This window comes from Ischnura elegans, chromosome 1, assembly GCF_921293095.1.
Source record: "Ischnura elegans chromosome 1, ioIscEleg1.1, whole genome shotgun sequence".
Taxonomy (NCBI): domain Eukaryota; kingdom Metazoa; phylum Arthropoda; class Insecta; order Odonata; family Coenagrionidae; genus Ischnura; species Ischnura elegans.
The window spans coordinates 84,672,168-84,697,148 of NC_060246.1; the positions used below are offsets into that span (position 1 = coordinate 84,672,168).

Below are 24,981 nucleotides of genomic sequence, written 5' to 3' on the forward strand. Positions count from 1 at the left end.
TGATGGTTCAATTCAATATTTCCGATAGAACCACAGACCAAATAAAAGACTGAATAACAGCTACAACTGAAACTTCTTTCACACTAGCCATACTTGGTTTCAGAAACTAGTCAGAAACAATTGAATTCATTGCTACAAATTTTCATGCCCATAGATGATGAAAATTAAGAAATTATCATTTAATTAAGGCAACAATGCTCAATGAGGGTAATATGGAGTCTGAGCATTTACTCTGGACGTTAACAACAAACTGTTCTGCAACAGCCTCATATATTCGAAGAATCTGCTTAGTAATCATGTACACAAAACAGTTGATCTACACATGAAAAAGAAATGACATCTTCATTGATTTAATCATCAGTATTAATTCAAAAGATAATCATCATGCATTCAGTTTTATTGTATACGAAATGATACAAAATGCTGTTTTCAAACAAGCTGATTTTATTACAACACTCACTCACAACTGAAATGGTAAATATATTGCACAACAAAATTGTGGTAATAAACACAGCTGCATAAATGAGACTCTTTTCAAATAAAGAAAGCATATCATAAGAAACACAGAATTCATGTAAGCCTATCTTTCTTTTATAATGACTTTCTAACAGACAAATACAATTTTTAATAATAACTAATAGTATCAAACAATAGCCTAAAAGGTTTATAAATAAAGTTTATTGCTTATTGTTAGTGTGAATCAGCTTGAAAACTGATATTCCTAACAATTAATACCAAGCAAATGCTATTATGATCATCAATTTAATGCGATAGCAATTGGTTGACAAAGGCATCGATTGTTGACGTTTTTCAAAAGACTAAGGTTTGAGTAAAATTTATTTTTACATGCCACAGTGGCAATATGTTATCAAAGTTATACTCTGAGAACTGCACACTCTGAACAAGTTAGTTGCATTGTGATGATCGGGCTACTTTCAACATTAAAAAAAAAAATGAAATTCAACATTTCATCACTGGCAGTTATGATACATATCTCTATGTGTAACTATGTGTAATTTAAGTTAAACACAGCAATTATTCCAATGAATGGCAGACAAATTTCATATTGATGAGCATTAAAATATTTTTTTCTGCCATTGGAAAATAACTTAACTAAAATAACAAATATACCTGGCAGTGATGAAGCAAAAATACCAAGCATATCCAAATAAGCAATACCTGCTAAATATTTTAAATATTCAAAGAAAGATTGAATTGAATAAGATTTTCAGATCAAGCAATCAGATCTCCTTATTAGAATATAATAAAGACACTATTGGTATACACATACTGGTTCAATTTCAACTCGGATAATTTAACATAACCATACTTTCACCACTATTTTAACTTTTCAAAGGGATATAAACAAAATGTAGCTGCAATAACAATATAGTATTTAAATCAAGGCAGCACCCTTACTGAGTCACTTGTAGGCCAGTCGGCCCTTGGTATATTAACTGCTGTTCCAGGGATGAAAATAATGCACATTAACACGGAAAGCACTTTTAAAAATCTCATTCAAATCATTTAGCCTTCTGGCACTAATCACAGTTCGTACAATCCCTTTAGCTCCACTGGAATTTGATGCTTTCCACTCTGCTCAATCTTTTCAAATAAGCCTCTAACAACTGAAAATTAAAAGAAATGAGAAGATTGTTAAGGGCATACAAAATGCATTTGGGACAATTTACCGTAATACTCCCAGTGATCCAAATGCTTTTATGTTCCATTCCGTAAGTGCCTCCACGAAATAGCATAATTCATGTCAAATATTCCATGTTAGCAATAACATTTATTACCAACCATTCCTTGCCAGAAAAAAATATAGGTAATAGTGAGTATTCACAGAGTTACCAATGTTCAAATACTTTTCAATGTTGAATACAGAGAGGGATATACATGTGGAGGTTGCGTCCCCCCTTGCGGGACTACTCACATTGCCGAACAATGCAGAACCACAAATATAACTTCATTATACTGTAAGATGACATTGTCATGTATGTATGTATATTCAGTTCAAATAAAAATTTCTTAAAGTTGGCATGTGACTAGATAATTTTTTATTATCATGAAAGAAAAGGTAGCTTAAAATATCTATTGCACCCCCTCCCCTACAGTTTTTTCTGTATCTGCCTCTGATTAAATATAATGCATTATATACATTTCACAAGGCAATTTCCACCAATTTTTTGAAATACACTTGAATTAAAAACTTCAAATAAATACGTCAGAATGCTATAGAATTATTTTGAGGTATAACTAGTAATAAGAGACAATGAAAGCAATACAATTAAATTAAAAACACATTTAAATATGTGACTTACCATCCTTTTCTGAAGGACTTAGAAAAAGGATAATAGCTTGAAACCTTGGCAGCTGACTGATACCAATCAAGAATTCCAAAAGAAGATTCTCATCATCAACGAAATGTAAATTTAGGCTTTCCAAGATGATTGAGAGCATATCCCCATCCAGCTTCCCACCAATAACTGAAACAGGATATACATGATACTAAGAAACAAAGACATCCAAAGCAGAAAGCACACCAACAAAACAAAGGCACACAAAGACAAACAAATTCAACTAAAGCATATACATATTGGTTAATAAGAGAGCATGGCAGAGCACCAATTATCCAACACTTGGTCAATCATTCTTTTGTAGATTCTGGATTGGGAGCATCCATTACATGACATGAGGTAATTTTGGTGATTTTGTACCCCCCTTTCCCTTTGTGAGATACTGTGAGGTTTGGCCCTCTAATCTCAAGTGAGATTGTTCAAAATGAGTAAGAAATGAGTTCATTTTAAGTGTAAATAGGTTACTCTGTGCTTCATTGTGTAGGATTTATTAAAAAAAATTGTTTTATTATTATAGTTTATAAGATTAGGTCAGAAGTATTTTTGATTATTAAGATCGTAGTCTAGAATCACATTTTACACTGTTTCTTGAGGAAAAAAAATTAAGTGATAATTTCAAGGACACCTCCCCTCTCCCCAGCGTGTGATTGGGCAAGAAGCAGCTTGACCCCCCCTCTAAATGCCTCACGTAATTAATGGATGTCCCCTCATTAGTCCAGTAGCCCCTCAAAATTCCAATCTCCTCACCAATTCTTCTTTTCCTACACTGCCCAGCTCCCTTCCTGTTAACATATTTGTTCACTTAACCCATTAATCCCCAGCATTGCGTTAACGCAACATTATTGAATCCTAATTCTCAGAACAAGTTTCTACCTCAGAATCATTTTTATTCGATTTACTGACTTTTTTAAATATCTCTAGTTCTAATTTTGTCATTTCCACCAACATTTTCATTTATGTATTTGTATGTTTATGACTGATGGCGTTTGGCATAAACATCGATGCGCACATACGAGACACCCCAGGAAAAATGACATGACCCAGCATGTCCGTTAAAAGGCAGAATGGGGAATTTCCTCCGAAGGAATACTGATAACTCCCGGCAAAGATGTCGAGTGTGCAAATCGAGATAAAAAATTAAAGATGCAACACAAGTTTTAGAAATTACTTTTCTTGTATTTATTTACCGGAGTTTTCCCAGCGTTGCATATATGCAGCATTATGAAAATCATTTAAAATGATGTAAATATTGTTATTCCAAAAATTCATCTTATTTAGGCCAAAATAAATAGGAAAATGCGAAACAACCGAAGTCAAAAGCCCTACGTACAATTTGGGGAATAATGGGTTAATCAGACAGCAACCCTGGCAAAGTCAACAAAACTGCTCCACTTGGCCCACATTAAAAGTTTTTTTACCATTGCAACTTTATAAGTAGAGTGACTTATGGTATTGTATTCTGGGGATCAACTGTAACGCTATTAGATACAATTTTCAAGATGCAAAAAAAAGATTATAAGATGTATAATGAGTAAGCCTTATACTTATTCTTGTAAACCCTTATTCAAAGAACTGAATTTGTTAACAGTGCCTTGTATATATATATACCAACTATGTTTACTGATAAAAGAGAATATTAATGATTTACCAATTAATAATGATGTACATGAGCACCTAACTAGGTCTCATCGCCACATCCATGTTACCCTCCATAAAAAACGTATAACAGCAAAAAGTCCTATTGCAATGGGATCAAAAATATTTAATTTCCTTCCCAAAAGTATTAATTTGATTAATTCTAATAGGGAATTTAAATCTTCTTTAAAGAAATTTTTAATTAATAAGTGCTACTACAGTGTAAATGAATTTTTAAATGACAAATGAACTCTGACCATTTTTACATTTTTAAGTGTTATGTTGATTACTTTGACGTGTCTTATATCTATGTTGTATTCATAAGATCCTTGGACAAATAAAAAATTTATTATTATTATTAGGGATAGGCCAGTTTGGTTCTTGAGTTCTCAGTTCCACAGCTTCTTGAGGTGAGAGCTGGAACCAGCAACAATAAGAATCGGTACCTAAATAATTGGCATGAGACCAGTTTGAACCTTTTTCATTAAGTTGAAGCTGAGGAAATGCTACAAGTAGAATTAAAGAATGTCGGTACGATCAAGTTTAGAGTAATGAGCCAAATGCCATTTTAGTCACTTTGCATGCAGTTAAATCACATTATGTTATGTTTTAGATAGCTTCACTTCTTAACTGATCACAATTTTGACAAGTCTGAAAACTAGCAACTTTTTCTTCATTCAAGATCAATTACCAACAGTAACCATGAAAAATAAGGTTTCTTTTATGCTAGAAGGACAGGGATTGTTTGAAATTATCTAGCAGAGGTCAACAGTCAGCCACTTTGAAAAATGGATTGCACTTGTGCATGAAGATAGCTGCAAATGGAAGGCACTCATGTTACACACGCTATTTATCTTTTCTATCAGATTTTCCCATGCAGTCCATAATTTCAAATAGTGTCCACGGCTTGAAGCACCAGGTAGCAGATGCTCTCTATGGGAGGGGTTGAAAAAGGAGAAAGCGATACACGGAATTGTTCAGAAGAAGAATGCCAGCCTACAAGAGCGGGATAAGGCATGCATAGAGAAGCTAAAACTCAACACAGCCAATATCACATAAGCGGCAATAATAGTTTGCATCTAAGAAGATCAGAGTTCCCTTACCCTACCTACTAACTGCCCTGATCTATGGAATTATAATGACACTATCACAGATAAGATTAACATTCAGTCAAAAAATGCCTTTAGCTGTAGTAAATTGAGCATATATATATGTGCTGCATAATTGTGACAAAGCCATCCCTAGCTTTGATGCTTTTGACTGCCACATGAAAGGTCACCAGCTGCTTTCCTGCAGCAGGGAATCAACATTACAACAGTGCACCACAGCGAATTTCTTGTATCATACTCACTATTTGAGTGACTAAGGAGAGCAAGGGTTAATTTCTTATGTGACCATACTTTATAAGTTTAAATCAGAGATAGATGAAGACATTTGATTGGGATTTGGTCTGGTCAGGCGGTCAATATCATCTACTTTGAGCTGAAGCTTAGGGAAGAGGATATCAAAATTCTGTGGAGTGATCTTACTATGGTAAAGACACATTTCGAGCAAATTGCTATAATGCTGCTCCGCTCCAGTATTTTGGAGTCTCTATGAGGTAACTTTGTTCCAGAAATTCTAATGCCACTCGGAAGTGTGTATTTTCCAATAGGCATTTCTCATAATTAATCGTATCTAAATATAATGGAGGATTACTCGCATATAAAGGTAATGCGATATTAAATTTCAATTCACCTTGTGTGTATTTGTTGATTGCATTTTTGTGTTTATATTTGGAATATGTCACTTTATAAAGAAATACTGGATTCTTAGCTTAATGTAAACCCTCTAAAAGTATAGAAATTTTCATCAATATGTCCAAAACCATTTCAACGATAATAACAATGATTTAATTTTTAGATTAAAAATTAAATCATTGTTACGTGTCGTGTTGTTACGTGTTGATATTTCAACTGAACAAATCTCGAATTTTCAAAACCCAAACCCAGAAAATAAGCTTAATTCTTCATTCTGTACGTAGATGACTTCTCAGAATTGAAAACCAATTGCTTAAGAAGGAAAACATTGTGAATGACAATAACAAAAATAATTTATTGACACTATGCATAATGATGGTTAACTTAAAGCATAAAAGACCATAGCTTGACAAATGAAAATTTGTTTCATCGATAATCCTGTGAAACTTACTACAAATTTCAAACTTTTTCCACAGTACATGACTGTTCTGTCCTGAAAATATGCTCTCCGCTCAGTTCAAAGTAACCATTAATGGATTAATTGAGAACAATTCGAATTTTGTGGGCATTGCACAGGTAAAACAATACAAAATGTAGATAGAGAATTAAGAGATAAATTAAGGGAGTCAAAAAGCAAGTCCTCTCCTGAATAAATTCCCAAATTCTTCACTGGCAATTAGATGAATAAAAGTGCACTAGCAAAAACTTCAAATCTATCTTAGAACAAAATTCAGCCATGATATTTTGGTAGAGGAAAATAATGGAATTATGATATTTATAGCAAATTCTTTGTCTAAAAATAGAGGTAGAGTTTGTTATTATCAGTGGCATAGCCAGGGTTTTTTATATTTTGGGGGGGTTCAGGCCCCCCAAAATATAAAAATGCCATTATTTTTCTTTATAAGAGAAAACAAAATATTGAAATATCATGAATTTACAAAATATTTCTTTAACAAATTAAGTTTTTTTGATTATGAAAAGGGTTTAAATTAGTTAGAAATCCTCTACTTAGTACTGTATTTCAAAAATTTCCCCCCTGGTTTGGACCCCCCCGGAATGAAATTCCTGGCTACGTCACTGGTTGTTATAATAATATGGTTGAAAAATGCCTTTGAAAGAAAAAAGAAAAATACCTTTGGATAAATTGGATGGACTAATCCTTTTCAAAAGCCTGGCATGCTTACTATAGTCAGAGTCATCAGAAATTTGATTCCAAATTTTAAGGAAAGTGTAGGGTGAATTAGAAGAGTCCATGTCTAATTCCTTCTCACAGTCATCATCCTTAGAAATTTCCTGTAATAAAAACATACTCTTTTAATAACCATCAACTTAAAATACATAATAAATATTTTCAAGACAGCTAGAGTACCCATAATAACAATGGAGTAGATTCTTTCATGAAAGAAATCAAGATACCCATTGCTTAATATTCATAAGCTCAGCTTGTTACATTCTGGACCTCAAAATTATTATCCGTGGTTGACTTACCACCCTGAAAACTTGAATGTGACACTTAGTATTACTTTTGGATTATATAATATTTCATATTTCTCTACTTTAGCTCATCAGCAAGGACCAAGTGATCATTGAACATTTACATCTGCTTTGATTTAGAGATGGTTAGAGTTGTCCCACTGCTTAGGGGTAAGTTTTAATCAGTGCATGACAGGGGTGGGAGTTTGCAAGTTCTTCTCGTCTGAGACGAGGAATAAAGGTGCACAGGATAGATTTCTGCTAGAGTATTTGTGCGCAATTATTATATAACAGGGTTCCCACTAAATTATAAAATTCACGGTTTCTTCCAGGTTTTCAGGCTCTAAATGTCGTCAAAGTCACGGTCTGTTGATAAGCCATTTTAGACAGAGATATTGATGACATACCAATCACAGGCCGCACGCTAACTAAAAATTTATCAAAAGCGACAGATGCCGTGAATGCAAATGCAGCAATGGAGGTGCTCTCTCTCATGACGTCACCTATCGATATCAAAATTCAGGTCCGGCTGAAGGCTGTCAGTGGGAAAATGGAGGGGGCAGGGTAGTAGGGAAGTGAAGAAGTGCCCGATTTTTCGCCAGAGTTAATGAACACTTTGTTTACCGGTCTTCCAATCACAGGCTCAAGATCAATGTGTCGTCATGGCACACGGACCAATAATTGCGCTTCGAATATAGGTGTGGAGATAAATGAGTGGACAGTGTTTGCGCGTGACTGACCTTGAAACGTGATCGACCTATCGATTTTTCTTTTGCTCTGTCAATCGTAGTTCTACAATCAGGTTTGAGAGATTTTTAAAGTTTTATGACGAAATTCACGGCTTTTTCCAGATTTTTTCATGGCAGACAAAATTCACGGCTTATTCAAGTTTTTAAGGTTTTCACGGCTGAGTGGGAACTATGCATAAACCATGCATCACATTTCTATCATCACCGTCAAAAACTAGCTACCAATAAGCCACTTTGGTAAGCTGCATTTTGGCTATTTCAAGAAGATTTGCCGGCCTCGGTGGCGGCGGGGTAAAGTCCTCGCCTGCCAAACCGAAGGTCGCGGGTTCGAGTCCCGCCTGGGTAAGTTACCCTTATCAAGGGCATGGATGTTTGTGATTATCCTTCATTGTTAATCGTTAATTCCCCATTGTAAAGGCCGTAAATGCGCTGCTTATGGGGTAGTGGAAATAAATAAATAAATAAGTGAGGAAGAGAAGAAGGCACGAGGTTCCACTGGAGGGGAGTGAAACATGGAATGGAGGGGTTGCAACACAAGGAAGGGAATGGAAGTGGGCTGAATTGAAGAGATATTTTGGATATTCTAGAGTTTTTTTATTAGGGGCCACTTAACCCCTTCACTGCTGTGAACGTACCTGGTTCGCACGGCAGGCTGCTGTGAACATACCTTTTCTCCCTCCCTACCATATGCTCAGCACTTTAGCCGCATGTGAGGTGTAGGTTTTCGGAGATTGAGCAGCAGTGAAAGGGTTAAACACAGGATTGTCAATATCAGGAAGTTTAGAGTGGTGGATTTTTTTATGACCTCTGTAAGTAACACACTCACTATATCCTTCAATTTTCTCCTTATTTTTAATCTACTTGATGAAATACTGAGTAAAATCTAATACATTTTTGCATCATTGGTCTTATTCGGTGCCTCCAAAATCAACTAATACTGAATGCCAACAAGTCTGGTCTAATACACTTCACCACTAAGAACAAAGCCCCTGCTCCGATCTCCGTGGACATTGATGGTAACTGTATCCCGCAAATCCTCACTACACAATTTCTTGGACTAACATTGACCCATACCATTTCTTGGGATGAACACATAAACAAACTTCGTAGTAAGCTAAACTCATTATGCTTTCTTATAAGAAGCATAAGGAGGACAGTAAGTCCTGAAGTACTGCTAGACATTTACCATGGTGAATTTTATACGCAAGTGATGTTTAGCATCCTGTTTTGGGGTTCCTCTCCCCATGCAGACATTATCTTCAAGATACAAATACGTGTAATAAGACTTATGTGCAACGTTCCAGTGCATACACCATGTCTCCTGCTGTTTAAGAGACTTCCGTTACTGCCAATTCCTAGTGTTTATATGTATGCTGTTTGTGTCTGTCCAAAAAAATCTAGTAGGCTATGTGACAAATGATAGGATTCATAACTATAATACCAGAAAGCATAAGGATTTTCACCCAAATTTTGTTAGGACTACTAATGCAAAGCATGGACCAATGTCCATGGGGTTAAATATTTACAATCATTTACCCCAGGACCTCAAAATTAAGAGAGGTACTGCAGTATTTAGGAAAAAGGCATTGAACTTTTTCCGCTCCAAAATGTTTTACTCTTTAAAAGAATTCTTTGATTCAAATTTTTAAAGGAGTGGAATGAGTGATTAATTTTAGTTATATATACCATTTTTTAATATGTATTTTACCATGTATGTACCATGTATTTTATATTATCTTGTACATGCACTTTGTGTAATTCATTGACATGCCTTATATTGATGCACAATGCTGTTATCAATCTCTGGGCAAATAAATAAATAAATAAAATATTCACCCAATCGTCATGCCTATGAAAACATTAAATACTGTACATTTTTAAACTTTACACTTTCTTCTTCTATAATCACCCTACATAGTGATCAATATCACAAGACTATCTCTATGATTGTGTCCTTAGGTAACACAACACAAGATGCAAAGGAAAACCACCACAGATTGACAAACATGGGAAGGGTCAACGGGTGTCATATACACAATGAAATATACACAATGCAAATATTTCAATGGATGAGATAAAAGCTGAAAGACAAGAATGGCTGAATCTTGAATTTATATTAAATGAGAAATTCTTTCTTACCATGGGTTGGTCTTTTGAGCACTGCATTTCCACATCACAATCTACAGAATTATCCCCAGCATTATCTATATTTGCACCACTGGTTGCAACAGCTGATGAATAACCACCAGTCAACAATGGCATATCCCTAAGAGGCTGCTGCACCGATGGACTGCATGGAAAATCACATATTCACAAGCAAAAATATGTAATTACACTAAACATCCATAAGCATAATTAAAGATACACGACTATGTTTAACATTAAAAATACAGCAAATAAAGACCTAAGGATTACCGTTTTCAGACAAGAAATTATTTCTAGTAAAGGCAAGGAGGACACACAATGAATGTAACAATCCATAATCAGTTTGATGATCTGAGAAACGTTAAAAACTTTACAAATAAGTACAGCAATTATATTCAGAGAGAGCAAGAAATTTTTAGGCAAAAAATTATAGCACATGATTAAAGTCAACATGAAAAAAATATTACAACTTTAAATTCAATGTCGAGTCGCAATTTTCAATGAATATTATCAACTGTTCATAAAAATAAGAAGCAAAGCAAAGAAGTCAAGTATAGTGGCATTTTATAAAGTCCAATTATGGTGGAAATTTCACCCAACAGAATAAAGTAACATACAGTGAGTCCTCGTTCTACGTCACCCCGTTTAACGTCATTTCGCGATAACGTCACGAAAATTTTGAGACCGTCATTCGTTCATCGCACCTTCGCTTCGCGATAACGTCAAAGCTTTTAAATTTCGCGCGAGAAAAAACGCGAAGCGGCGGGTGTTGCAGGTTGTTCGTTTTGTGGGCGGTAATGCAGTCAGTCTAAGCAAAGTGTAAAACGGTGTGTTTATTCTTAATTGCGATTACGGTTTTAGCAAAAATTTCTGCAAAATGAATTCTTGCGTAGGTGCGCAAGGTTTTACTTGACATAATGGTTTTCAGGAACCTAAAAAGTGATTTCAAGGCATTTTTTCCGGTAGAACTCGGAGTTTTTGTCATCACTTTTTTCGCCATTTTCACAATAATTTTGGTTCCTGTAACTGCGACGATGTTTTAGCGATGATGATGCCCAGGCGACGCTCGCCCGGGCGACCACCATAGCAAAGCCGAAAAGCAATTGCTGGAAGATACAAAAATGGAGAAGGATTTACGTCACTGCTGCTATTGTAGTCGATGAAGACAGGAACTCGCATTTATGCCATAGTTTGGCATTCCCACCGTGCAAAATGCCCCAGATATGATACGCTAACATTTTTTTTGCGTAGGAATTGTGAGGTCTAGGAGCCGATATTCACTTCTCACATTGTTTCTTATGGGATATTATGCTTCGATTAACGTCATTTCGTTTATCGTCACATTTTTCAGGAACGGTAAGTGACGTTAAACGAGGACTCACTGTATGTACTCTATTATATTCATGGATTGTGGTGTGCAATTCAATTAAAGCACTTTGACCCCTAAGCAAACCAAATCCATTCTAGTTACATATGGGAACCTAAAAACATTATTAAGAATGAGAAAGTAAGAAATGTGATTTATATGATATAAGCTTTTGTAGCCATTATGAACTAACCTGCTGCCATCATTGGAGCCACTATCCGTACTATTCCTATTTGAGGCTTTGTTCCCTTGACTACAGGAGTATTTATTAGCTACTTGAACACAGCTTTTTCCAGGATCCTGTAAAATAAATATTTTCGAGCTTAGTACAGTAAGAATGAAACAAACATGCATCTCAAACACACAATTTGTCATTTCATAAGATAAATTATTCCAACACTTTCCAATTCAAGATCTAATGTGATTTGATACATAACTAATTCAATAGCAGAAGGGCAAATGGCTGCATATTAGGCCGAGCCCATATTATTGAGAGTTTTTCAAAAGCTATATATTCCTTGCCTCAAAATGACCAGAATGAATTTTGTACTCATGAGTTAAATTAAGGTGACTTTAGAATCATGGGAACCCGTGCTCCACGGGCTCAAAGTACTGAGGCCCCAAAATTTTTTTTTTTGGGCTGAATAACCCCTATCCTAATGAAAACCATGAACATAAATCCTTTATGGACTAAACTTTTGTTAATTTTGACACAGGTATCACCAAGCCTTAATGAGACATGGTCCCCCAGCCAATCTTATTGGCCATCCCAAGAGTGCTACCCTGCACCGCAGAGGTACGGCACATTTTCATTTCACTGTTAGATAGTTCCATTCCACCTCATCCCTTCTACCAGTAATGTCAATGCTCCTGGTGCAAATGATACAATCTTAAATTTTGTAGTTTGTTCAATTTTTTCAATGCTGATGCTTGCATCTGACTGACGTTCATACTTACTTTGTTAACCTGTCACTATGTCTGTTCAGTGGAGGCCAGTGTATGGGCTACATATTGTTGTTAACACCTAGAGCAACCGATAGTGGAATGGCTTTGGGGGAATGAGTTACTGTGGCCCCATGCTACCATTATGTTATTTGAAAAAGTGCTTGAGAATGTGTCAATTAATAAATATGGAGAATGACTGAAGATAATGATAATATTCTTTGGACGAGTCCATACCGGTGGTTTACCCTTTGGGAAATCAGTCCTGATGAGTAATGCTAATAATAATGTGAAAATTCTAAAATTCTTACCCAGTGACGTCATGGCAAAATTAGCAGTGCCGGAACGCACTTTCCTTAGCTTTTTTTAGAAGTGAAATATTACTCTGTGTGTTTTTTTATCACAAGTTATGATTTACATTTAATTTCATTTTTTTGTTCAGGTTACAAATGTATACATTAGAAATTTTGAGGCAACAAAATTCATATAAATGTTATTTGACTAATATGTCTTTTGTCAACCAATGCCAGAACCACATTCCGGCACCATGACACCACTCTGCAGCTCGCAAATTTCAGCCTTCAATTGATGAGTAATTGTACAGAGAGATGTATGAAACTATGTAAAGATTTCATTAAAAGCTGAAGGAAAAGAACTTTCAAAATTTATTTTTTCAGATTAAAAGAGAGAGACATACGGGTCAATGCCGTGTGACGTAGTGGAGATTGCCTCGACGTTTCGTGACCGACTGCTGGTCACTTCTTCAAGTGTATGATGCTGGGATTTGGTTTTTTGCTGCCTTTTTATTTCAGGTGGGAGCGGTGGGCGGAGGGCGTGAGGAGTGAGTCCTCGCAGTCCCCCTTCAGTCCTCAGGCAGCAAAAAATCAAATCCCAGCATCATTCCCTTGAAGAAGTGACCAGCAGTCGGTCACGAAACGTTGGGGCAATCTCCACTATGTCACACGGGATACACCCGTATGTCTCTCTCTTTAAATCACCATGAGCCGCGATAGCTTCAATCTAGAAATTTATTATTAAAGGTTAATTTTCATTATAGCTGGAACCCTAACATACATACGGCACTTTAAATGACAAATGCTGATTTTTGGGGAAAATTAGGGTTAACTGAGTGTGTGCTTTATTTTGGTTCTTCTTACATGATTGGGCTTGGTGAAAATGAATTGATGGTAACTGATTGAAATTGTCGTAACATTAATATAAACCTATTTTAAGCAGGCACTAACTTTCACAGATCTTTTATACCAGGAACATTGACACTGGCAAAGTTAGGAAGGGGGTGTAGGTGTTGAGCAATACAGTGGACTCTCGTTACTACCAAGTTCATGGGACCAAAAACCGGAGTTACGTAACAACTAAGTTTGTATGAATGTTTCTTTTAGGAATCGTCGAAAAAAAAGTTTGTCAAAATCTCTCGTCTCCTCAATCTCCTTGCACTGCAAAATCACGTCAGAGTAAAGTGTATGATACACACGATTAAATTACGTGCGAATATGTAAAGGCAAACAAATTTGATCCATTTTCGCAGCACAAGAATGCGGCATGACATAATTGAGGGTTGATAATTTCCCGAATGCAGTAAGTGCTCGATCGACGAACAAGCATTCCTTGAGGCCTTGTTCGTAAGTTGATAAACCTATGCAAGGCATCAAGGAGTGCGGTTATCCTGCAGGATGCAACACTACATCAAAATTGTGCATTGACTCAGAATTGCGACGAACTGATTGAGCTTGCAACGTAACCGGGGCCGAAAAAATTGCTGTCAGCGGAAGGAAGAATGGGCAAAACGCTGAACAGTTCCTGACTACAGTCTGGATTAAATGATACTTTGTTCAGATTATGCCCAAAGTGCGAATTCCTCTACGCCACATCGTGTCGCATTAGCAAACTCCAAAGGTGCCAAACTTGAAATTTTGGGCATGCTAGAATTTTTTGAATGTTTGTACCTCTGAAAGTGAGTAAATCAAATGTGCGTAGGAAGAGGACTAACTGCATGTCCAATTTACGAGCGGTAATGAGTGGGTCACCATTATTCCACAGGAATGAAGCTTATTATATGATGTTGCATGGATAATGAAGTATCTCCTACTGAAGAAAGAATCATAATAGATGCTCTTGGGGACAGTGCACGAGAAAAACTTAAGCGTAGCGCAATGATTTTGATGTAGCATAGTGTATAAAATCGCTGTTAGTGTGCTATGAAATGCCATTGCTTATCCGTGGAACTTCGTAATATAGTTCACTTTGTAATCCCTGGGACCGGATCTAATGTTCGTAATTATGAAAATTTTGTAATAACGTTTCTTTTACTGTAGATTGGATAGGCCTTTTTGCCGGGACAAACGATTTACTTCCTAACAATGAGAACTTCGTAATAAGGTTGTTCGTATTAACGAGAGTCTAATGCAGTACTCTAGGGAGAGGATCTAACTGTGGGGGACCAAATCTCATTAATGCACAGAGAAATGTCAGCATAAACTAACTATTGCCCTAGCAGTATTAAACTCTATTTTAGTCATTTTGAGACAAGGAAAACATAATTTCTGATGATAAGTATTTTGTTTTCCTATAAGTAGGGCATCATTAATAAAGAAATAGGGTAGTTTCCTTCATCAAAGAAAACGAAAGGCATTGATTGCGATTCGTTACCCACCACTAGTGTATTCATAATATACAAATTATTTGGTTTTAGAAATACCGGGTTAGACGAATGGCAATGGTCCATTTTTATCCTCATTTGAAAAGGGCCAGATTGGCGCCCATGCGATGCCACTCCACGTGACGTCACAGGGACCTAGTTTCTATACGAGAAGATAGGAGTTATACGTCGTCTGAGGTTACCATTGCATGCATGAGGCGCAGAGCTCAGGGAAACATGTCTTAACAATCACTTATTAAAACTGGCTAAGGTCGGAAAGTTTTCCTCGTTTGATAAGTTATTAATAATCCTTATTTAAGCCAAGCGCTACCAGCCAGCAGGGTACTAGGCTAGCCGCTAGCAGCCTGCGTCGTATCAGCGCTAAGCCTCGCCTCAAGGTCACCTCGCAGGGCGGGAGGGGGAACCAGAAATACGTCACGCGGAGAGACTTCCCGACATTCATACTTAAGCGTCGCGTTTTCGCGCGCTTGAAAATTTTCACTTTTCATTTAATCGCGAAAAATAGATATCGTCATTTAAAAATCTAAAAGCGTGAAATACGTACTCCAGGAGTAATAATCTTTCGATTTAGGCAATAAAAAAATAATAGGAAACCACCCTATTCTCTATCTTCTAAAGAGAATAATAATTGCGACATCTTAAAAAACATTCATCAATATTTTTAACATCATGATTTCATAATAAAAAAAACATATTATGGAGAAGTAAAGAATTAACTTTTACCTTTGTTCGAGGAGCTGGCTTCCTTTGAAGAGCTAAGGGTATTGATGTACAGTTGCACAAAACTCGGGAATAACCCCATTCATTTAATTTATTATTATCCCCAGATGACATTGGATCACTTGAGTAACTTTCTTTCCATGAAGGATTAGACGGTTTGGAACAAATACTAGGTTGAATTTTTTTGTCGAAAATTTGGATGGACTTTAGCTCTTCTTCAAAAGATTTCATGTCTTCTACCACCATTCTGGAATGAGATGAACTTAAAATAATTTAAACATTTACATAATTTGTGAAAAATAAACCATTTATGAACATCAAAGACACAATATTATTTCTGAACACTTACTAAACCATCTTTGATTAAACTGGGGTAACTGAGTTCATGCTCAAACAATTATTTGCTTGATTTTCTTACTTGCAGTCAAAGCTTTCTTGACCTTTATTTACGATTTACAGGAGGTAGAGTAAGTTTGACGTAGTAGTGTTCAACTTTGGCCTTTGCTCAGATGTTTTGTTGGATTCAACCGCTATTACTTTAAATATCATCTACTAGCTGATCTGGTATCACAAGAAGAACGAATGATCCCAACTGAATTGGCAGCATGAGGAAATGTTTAACTTTAAAACAACCCTCGATCGATACCTATGGATTATCCTTGTCAGCAGACCTTCAGTGGAAAAAGGTTGTTAAATGTTCTTTTCTTTGATTGATGGCAGTATTTCAGACTGAACTCCCATACTTCAAGTAAATTCACCTAAGTACCCTGTGTTTTGAGAGTGAGTTGATAGCTGTCCTAACATTTGGGAGCACGGCTTTTTACCATTGGAAACCTTCAAAAATTCTGTTTGACTACGCAGAGTTCTCACTATTTCAAGCTACCTTTCACAGATTGCAATGTTCCAAATTTAAGTCTTATCTTAAGGATATAGATGAGTCATAGTCCAAAATGATGAAAATATCTGTTACCTTTCTTTGGAGCACTTCTCCACTGATCTCTATGTACCCACGCCCTCCTGCTAGATGACTATGCAACACAATATTCTTCCTATCCTATGGATTTATTTAAGTTCTCCTTTACAAGGGAGGAAATTTTTAAGACGTAGAGGGGTATGAAACATAGCCTTTCTTCCCACCTCGACTGAATATCGATTTCTACCGTGAAATCCTGTGCAAGAGAATTGAGCTTTCCTTTGTCAGTATTATTCAATAAAACCCTAAAGCATCAAATATTTCCTCAAATGCAAAAGAACTCAATTAATGTACCAGTGTTTAAAACTTAAGACAAATGTAACGAAATTACATAATTACATGCCAATATCCACCATACCAACATTTTCAAAGGTTTTAAAAAATTTTCATCACATATATGTAGTCACATATTTCAACGTATTTACAGCAACATCAGATACACTGTCCTGTGTGCACAAATTTTTATGGGTAGGAGGGAAGGAGGCAATGGGGTAAGTTAACCCTTTCAAGACGGTGGAGTTTTCTCCTTAGCATGACTGCTGGACTGAGAACCATGAGACTCTTCCGTCCCCTCTATACGCAGCATTTTTGCAGGACATTCGTTAAGAAGGGTCTCGCTAATAATCACGCACTCTCAGCACCAACCTTTTTCGACCCTTCCTGCCTCCCTCCCTGAGGGTAGTTGGACTCCCTCCTTTGGTGGTTTATGACCCTACAAGCGGCATTTGTTCATGGTCAATCATGCTATATTTATAAGAATAAGCTATATGGTTGCTTGCACATAAAGTGCAGACTTCGAATTGAATTCCTTGTTTAATTCTAAGAATTTTTAAATGTTGAACAAAGCTCTACCGTCAATATTAATGCATTTAATGCAGCAAAAATTTCCATGTAAATGTTTATACTGAAATCGAGATGACCACGGTCCCTTACCACAAAGAGGGGCAATATAAGACAAAGGGTCCGGGTACCTGCTCTTTTCAAGGGTACGCCCTAAGTTCTGCTTTGTTTGGTTCTGAAACTAAGACTTCGTGAACCAGTGACTGTCATAAAATGGGGAGAGCAAGGAAATGTATATTTCTGGCATTCATTTGCCTGCATAGAAAATTCTCCGACGAAAATTTGCGACTTTCGTCTCCCAGGTCAAGAAACGTTCTACCACATATTTTCGTCATTAGCGAAAATGTTAAGGTGGTAGATGAAGGGAGAAGCTAAACCAGTGGGTGCTGCACAGTTGTAAATCAGTAGTGAAGGAATTGGATGGTGGGAAGGAGAGAGGGTGGATAGTCATCAGTGCCTGAGGGTTAGAAAATACTGTAGAAAGGGTAGGAGGGGGGGGGGGGGGTGACAAATTACAATGCACAAGAAGGTTACAGGACGTTGTACATGAGATATTAATGGTAATTAATCAATGAGTGTTTGATTATTTAAGAAATATATATACAGTGGAACTTGGTTAGTACGTTTCTGAAGGGACCACGAAAAATGAACGTACTAACCAGGAAAACGTACTAACGAGGAAAGTAAATAATAGCAGTCGGGGTTATTGCAATCAGTGAAAAAGTCGTCATAATTACAATTACTATCGGTAGTTCTCATAGGATCGCCTTCCTGAACTCTTTTCACATTTAAAATCAAGAAAATGAGCGCTACCATGAAAAACAATACCATGTGAATAAAAATCGCAATTTTTCATGGACATCCCGGAGACGATTTCATGATTACGGCGTCTATCTCCCGTGATTTATCCTATATATATTTACAGAACGAGGACGAGTGAAGCTCAGACAAGTCATTTTTCTTTCTCACAGCGTACTCGGAGAATATAACAACAACCCGGAGTAAGTCAACTGGTTTTTTAAACATCATAAAAATTGGGCAAAATTATATTGACTTTCAAATTACGGCAACAGCCGTAGACATTCGCTTCTGGAATGATACCATTTCGATTGTAAAATCGATCGATATATCGACTGATGACACGCAAGATTATTAGATTACGACGTAATTACAAGAAATTTTTATATTAAACAGTTGAAATTTACTTTCAAAATTTGTCTAATGTCGTCTGCTTTCGTTCCGAGATCAATTATTTTTAAGCTAAGCTTCGCGTGGAGATCCTGAGGATCGTCTGCTCCCGCAACAGTAGTCAAGTAAATACGCACGACGTCGAGTTTATGGAACAGTACTGCTTTAGATAATGTGGAAATTGTCTGATTCATTTCTTCATCATGATAACTCGTGCAATAGCAACAATTGCCCACTCACGAACTTTGTGCGCAGCAGTGGGCACTCCCAAGCGCTCCAAAGGCAACAGAAGGTGAGGAGCTCGGGGTGGGGAAAATTGGGGCTTCTTATTGGTTGTAGTTTTTCATAGTCAGACATTCCCGAAAAATGGCCGCATTTTATTTTTCATCACGTCACAAGAATTCAGAAATGCATTTGGATAAATTACGGTAGAAGAAAGAGATGTGGAATGAATGGAAGAATGTTAATGACTAATGATAATAAATTAAATCATGCATTCAACGTTTGCGACCCTTAAGAAGACACTAGAGAACGAATTGCGGGTTGCGTCACGGCAAGCAATTGAGCGTACTAACCAGGAAAGCGCAATTTTTTCAAACGTACTAACAAAATTCTTTTACCTGTATTTTGTTCGGATGGTACCGGGACCGAGGGAAATCGCCGTACTAAGGAGGAAAACGTACTAAGGAGGAACGTACTAACCAAGTTCCACTGTACTTTAAAAAGCCTTTAAAAGCCACAAATTTAACAATTAAGAGTGGAGGGGTGAAATATCCGCTCCTTCAAATACATTGCTAAATTGATTGACATTGCAATGATTAAATTTCTTTTTCGTGCAATCCCTATACTTTATTCATCATGAACTAGTTCAACTTCGATCATGTAAACAAATATGCACATGGATATATAAAAATAAATTCATGATATTTTCTCCAAAGACGAAATATCTTATTAAGGGTGTTCTATACCTCCGCGAAAAAAACGGCTCTGCAGACTTCAGGTTGTTCGCCATTTGCTCGCTTATTATACACTCTGGAGAGAACTTGTTTTGGATATGGTTTAAGCTAAGATTATTGTTCTCGGCAAGCGAAAAAAAAATATTTGAAAAGCATTTGTTAATTAGTTATTGGCGCTGAAAAACACAATAAAACGCCTGTTTTCTCGATGTCATTCTACCACGTAGAAAGCGCGATTTGAATTTTTTTTTGGGAAATGAGAACATTCTTCCTTCTTCTTCGAAATAAGATACGTTTCATCAATGTGATCTTTGTAATAACCACGCTATAGCCCAATTTCCCGAGCGTGTTTTCTCAACGTCAAGCGCCTACGATCTTTTCTTCCATGGCGCTGCTGTATGACCCCCCACTCTCGGTGAAAGAGCTTCTCACCCCACAGCAGTCTCTCTCACTACCTCCCCTCCATCGTCTCTTGAGTCCCCTCCATCTGTTTTTTTTTCCTCTATGCTTTCCTCGACCTACCCGTCTGACCCAGCAGGCCAACAGTTTTCTTTTCGTTATTATCCGAAGCCCTGTGTTCTTGTGTTGCGAGCGGCATGTTTGAAACGGGGCTAGCGCGAGTTTTCAAGTTTTCTGTTCTTATGCATGGAAAGTGAAAGGAAATCAAAGAGGAAGCATATCTTATGTGGGAAGGTGGAAAAGAAGTACTAGGAATAATGGTGAATATATAAATCCTTTTGAAGTGTGCTTCATTAATAATAGTTTGTATATCTTTAGACACGTATTTTCATCCACGTAAAATCTCTAATAACGTGATGCAGCTAATAAATAGACTATCAAATTATTTTAACCATTTTAGTCATTACAAACCTGCAACAACAGATGTTATTTACACTGCAGAAGGAGAAACTGCTTTTAAGTAAGAACCTCTCAATAATGTATTGGCTATGACTATAATATATTAATTTTTTGTAACCAAGTATTGAAAATAAGATGAATATAGAGAATATACTGCACATTATCAATTAGATTCTAGGTTACACCATTGCCTTTTAAGTTCTCGCAGACGATAATCAAGAATAAATATTTCACCGAGTAGGTAATATAACGTGCATATCTTCATTTCGTGTCTAAATATTTTCAAAAGTAACCGTTATGTCATCAAAACACGATATGAAAAGTATCACGCTGGTTTATTTGTCTTGCATTTCCGACATATATGTTTCTCGATAACTTGCAACCGAGGGGGAAAACTTCGAAAAGTTATTTTATCATTAAAATTACTATTATTAATTATTACGTGAGTCACCCAAAAGAAAGAATTTGAACTTGAACCACCGTATCACTAAGCAGGGGTTGATGTTTGGTCGATGTAATACAGCGATGACGTCAAGATAACCGAATTTAATCGTTAACTATCTCCTATTTACGTAAATATGCTTGATGTATGCAAAAAATAGATACACGAGATCCTGCCTGTGAACCAGTTTTACAAGTATAGGGCAAGAATTTTACTTGTGTAGCAGGAATGATGAGAAAATAAACAATACACACGGATAAAACTTGAATGTGGGATATTTATTTCGCTCGAGTGAAGTTATGCAAACTAACTTCGCGGTATATCTCTCACCAACAACCTGTTTCACGTGCTGCTTACACTTTTCTGAGCGATTGATTCTCTCAATGAATGGTTCTCACTACAGGTCGTAATGAACCGAAACTCTGATGATGAATGCAACATTTCTCGGAAGTGGGCGGCAACTTCCGCGATTTTTCAATTCTAATTTTTGTGAGAATGACTGAACGAGGTAGTTAGTTTTTTTTGCCCATCCATCGACCAAATTATTAACTAAAATTACGATTTCGTGTCAGAGTAAACGACCACATTGCGATATAAATATACGAGACTTCATATAAAATACTAGTGCACAGGATCAGGTAGACTCATTATATTTAACTGTTGAAATTATTCGGCATAATAATGCGTCAAGAAATTTATGACAAATAAATGTAATTTCATTAAAAATGCTTCAGTTTAGAATGATACTAACATCACCGCAGCGCGGTTGTAGTCTTTGGGAAGAAACTAAAATTTCTCAGGAGCATTACCCGATCAATTTTTCTCTACCCCTCAGTACACTGTATGACCCTTCCGGGATGGAACCCTGCATTGAAGTTAGGTCTTCTACTTGATATGTTTCCCATTTTATTAATTCCGCAGGGAATTTTAGTTCTTATACTCCACTATTATTTAACATGAATGAGAATACATATATACCAAGACTGTTATTTGCCACGAAAAAAACATTTCGCTTAGCCGCGATTCAAACCCAGATCCTCCCGATTTCCGGTCAGCTACATTACCAAGTAATTTTTTTCTAGGCGAATCTTAGACACAAGTAAAAGGAGAATTTCATATTCAAGGAAAAAGGTTGCTTCGAGGTATAATTGGTAGCATATTTGATCGGCCATCGGGGATATCCGGGTTCGAATCCCAGGTTAGTCAAATGATTTTTTCATGTCGATTATCATACTTATTTAACTATGCACTAGTGTATTTAACTATGCACTCGTACGCGTGACTGCGTACAAAGTTGCTTTTTCGACGCAGTACTTTGTATGGATGAGAGCACAAAACCTTTTGCATGTGACGCAGGAGTATCCTCTTTCACAAATAACTGTAACCACTGTACGATAGATAATATTTAGTTGCCGTTCCATGCTTAACAACTTTATTTGGTAGAATGATTAATGATTTTCAAACGCTCTACATAAAAACATATACTTAATTCAACTTACAAATAAAATCCGAAGATTCAAACGTTATGGAGCGGAATTTTTCCATATTGAAACAAACACTTGCAATTTTCCACGATTATAAGAAAAGTTATAGTGACCTAGATTTCAATGATATAACAACATCTTCAACGTACAAATGGCGTGTTATTCATTCAATGTATCTTCTTGGGACTAAGTTATGTCTGATTCCGAACTAATGGATTCTACTTTGCCAATATTTGGCCCGCTTTAATTTCGTAGGGGATAAATTATTTCTAATGCCTTTACTAATTTACTTTGAAAAATTGTGAGAAATCTTCCTCCTTCCGTTAATTATGTAATAGATAAGGAGCATACGATAGAAATTCAGGGAAAAAGGTTCTGCCCAAAATAAAAGGATAATTATGGTAAAGCTAGAGACTAAGCCGGTAGATACCTTAGTGGTACATGTTAACATACCTACGACGGACTACTAGAATGAAGAAGTTTAAGGCGTCTATGAAGATATCACCGCAGTAATCAAACAGGTAAGACGTGAAAAAAACCTTATAATTTTAGGTGATTGGAAGGAGAAGGGTTTGGGTGTCAATATTGACTGAGAAAAATAGTATTCTATGATTCGCTGACGACATAGCAATCATAGCCGAGACAGAGAAGAATTTTAAGAAGACTTTGACAAATATAGAAAGGAAAATGGCCAGATATCAGTTGAAAATCAACAAAAGGAAGACTAAGATATTAGTATATAGTAAAAGAGAGGAGGCTAGGACAAACATTAAGGTAAGAAATCAAAAGCTAGAAGAGATTTTCTTACCTGGGAAGCCGAATTACCAACGATGGACGAAGCAAGAAAGAAATAGTCAGTAGAATAGCGCTGGCGAAGAGGGCTTACTACAAAAAGATGAATCTTCTCACATATGAGAATACAAGCATAGAAGTAAGGAAGCAATTCATCATACGCTACATATGGAGTGTGATTCTCTAGGGAAGTGAGGTTTGGACGTTGATAGCAGCAGAGAAGTCAGAAGCATTCGAAATGTGGTGCCACCGAAGAATGATGAAGATAAAATTGATCGAATGAGTAAGTAATGAAGGAGTGCTAAGAAAGTGGGAATTAAAATAAGTCTTCTAAAAACCTAAAAGAATTTCTTCCTTGGTTTTAGCCTCACTAAGACAAGGAATTTTAGTTAAAAATTGAAATTCAGCTCCTGTCTTGTCGATTGCTTTCACAAAGTATTTCATCTGTCCTAGTTTGATGTGCAATGGTGGCAAGTGAATATTTTCTGTCGGAACCAGGGAAACATGGGCGACATTTTCATAACCATGAGTGAAGCTTTCTCGCAGAGGCCATTTCCGTAATATGTAATGTTTTCTCGGGCGCAGCTGTTGTATTCAAGGGAGCAGCAGTATTTCATGAAGCCTGATAGCAGTCCCGTGAGTTGAGCGACAACTTTCAGATTAGCGCAAACTTACCAATTATAATCACGATAATTAGTATTCTCAAGGATTCAACTGATATATCGGTACGTCTCCTTCATATCAGCAGAGTATGCAGATAGGATAGAAGGTAACTCATTCCCATTGGCCAACAGGACCACTTCAAAGCTTGTCTTTGACGAATCCATAAAGTCTCCATTTTTCTGGGTCACATGGCATCATAATTTCTATCAACAATGCATTTAATTACAGTAAAAAAACCAAGCCTTCATCTTACGTAGAAATTAATTTCAGTGTTGGCGCTCTTGTCCTAGTGGAAAAGATTTTTATGCCCTTTTGTAAGAGATTGGCATCCATATAGGCGCAACTTCGTACCATATGTTACATTAGTTTCTCCAAGTATTTGGTCAAATTACTGTAACAAGTGGTGCAGCAAACACTTGGAGCTTAATTCTAGCCCTGACCGCCAATTTGGCAGCCAGAGAAAAATTTATAAGCAGTTAAAGAAAGAATTAAAGAAAGAGATTATTGTTGCGATGTTTTAGTCAATTCACCGCAAACATAGCAGAAGCGATGACGATGATTTTACACACGTGTAATTTAATTACATATTAAATCACGGTAATATTCACAACTCAAGCCCACATACTGACATTCACCTGGAAAAAACCGGAGTAAAACATTTTTTACTGTTTTGCACTATTTAAATTACTTGGAAAAAAAGGATCCTTGTCCAGAACACCGAAAGAGTTGACTCTGCGATCGCTAGAGGTATACCGAGGGAAGATGATGACAACTTCAATATACCTAATTGATTTTAGAGGCTGATACTTTGCGGAATTCCATGATTAAGGAGAATGAATACTTTTTTAATCCAATGAAATTGTAAAATCTCAGTTTTACATTCTTCGTGGAACTAGAAAGTATTACTTTTCTTTTTTTAGCTGCGAAATCAAGTAAATTGCCGTCCAAGCCTGAGCGGGAGAGGCACTGCGAGAGCCAG

General features: G+C 36.6%; 1 protein-coding gene across 2 annotated transcripts in view; it reads right to left on the reverse strand.

The window, feature by feature from the left end:
* Window positions 1–377: 377 nt before the first annotated feature.
* LOC124165088 (sperm-associated antigen 1) overlaps window positions 378–24,981 on the reverse strand; it is a 32,830-nt gene continuing 8,226 nt past the window's right edge. For both annotated transcript variants that reach the window (XM_046542371.1, XM_046542361.1), the window contains 6 exons: window positions 15,810–16,053; window positions 11,661–11,767; window positions 10,096–10,246; window positions 6,868–7,027; window positions 2,325–2,489; window positions 378–1,628 (listed from right to left, as the gene is read on the reverse strand). In XM_046542371.1, coding sequence (XP_046398327.1) covers window positions 1,546–1,628; window positions 2,325–2,489; window positions 6,868–7,027; window positions 10,096–10,246; window positions 11,661–11,767; window positions 15,810–16,053 — 910 coding nt within the window. In that variant the 3' untranslated portion in view covers window positions 378–1,545. The remainder of the gene's footprint in view (window positions 1,629–2,324; window positions 2,490–6,867; window positions 7,028–10,095; window positions 10,247–11,660; window positions 11,768–15,809; window positions 16,054–24,981) is intronic.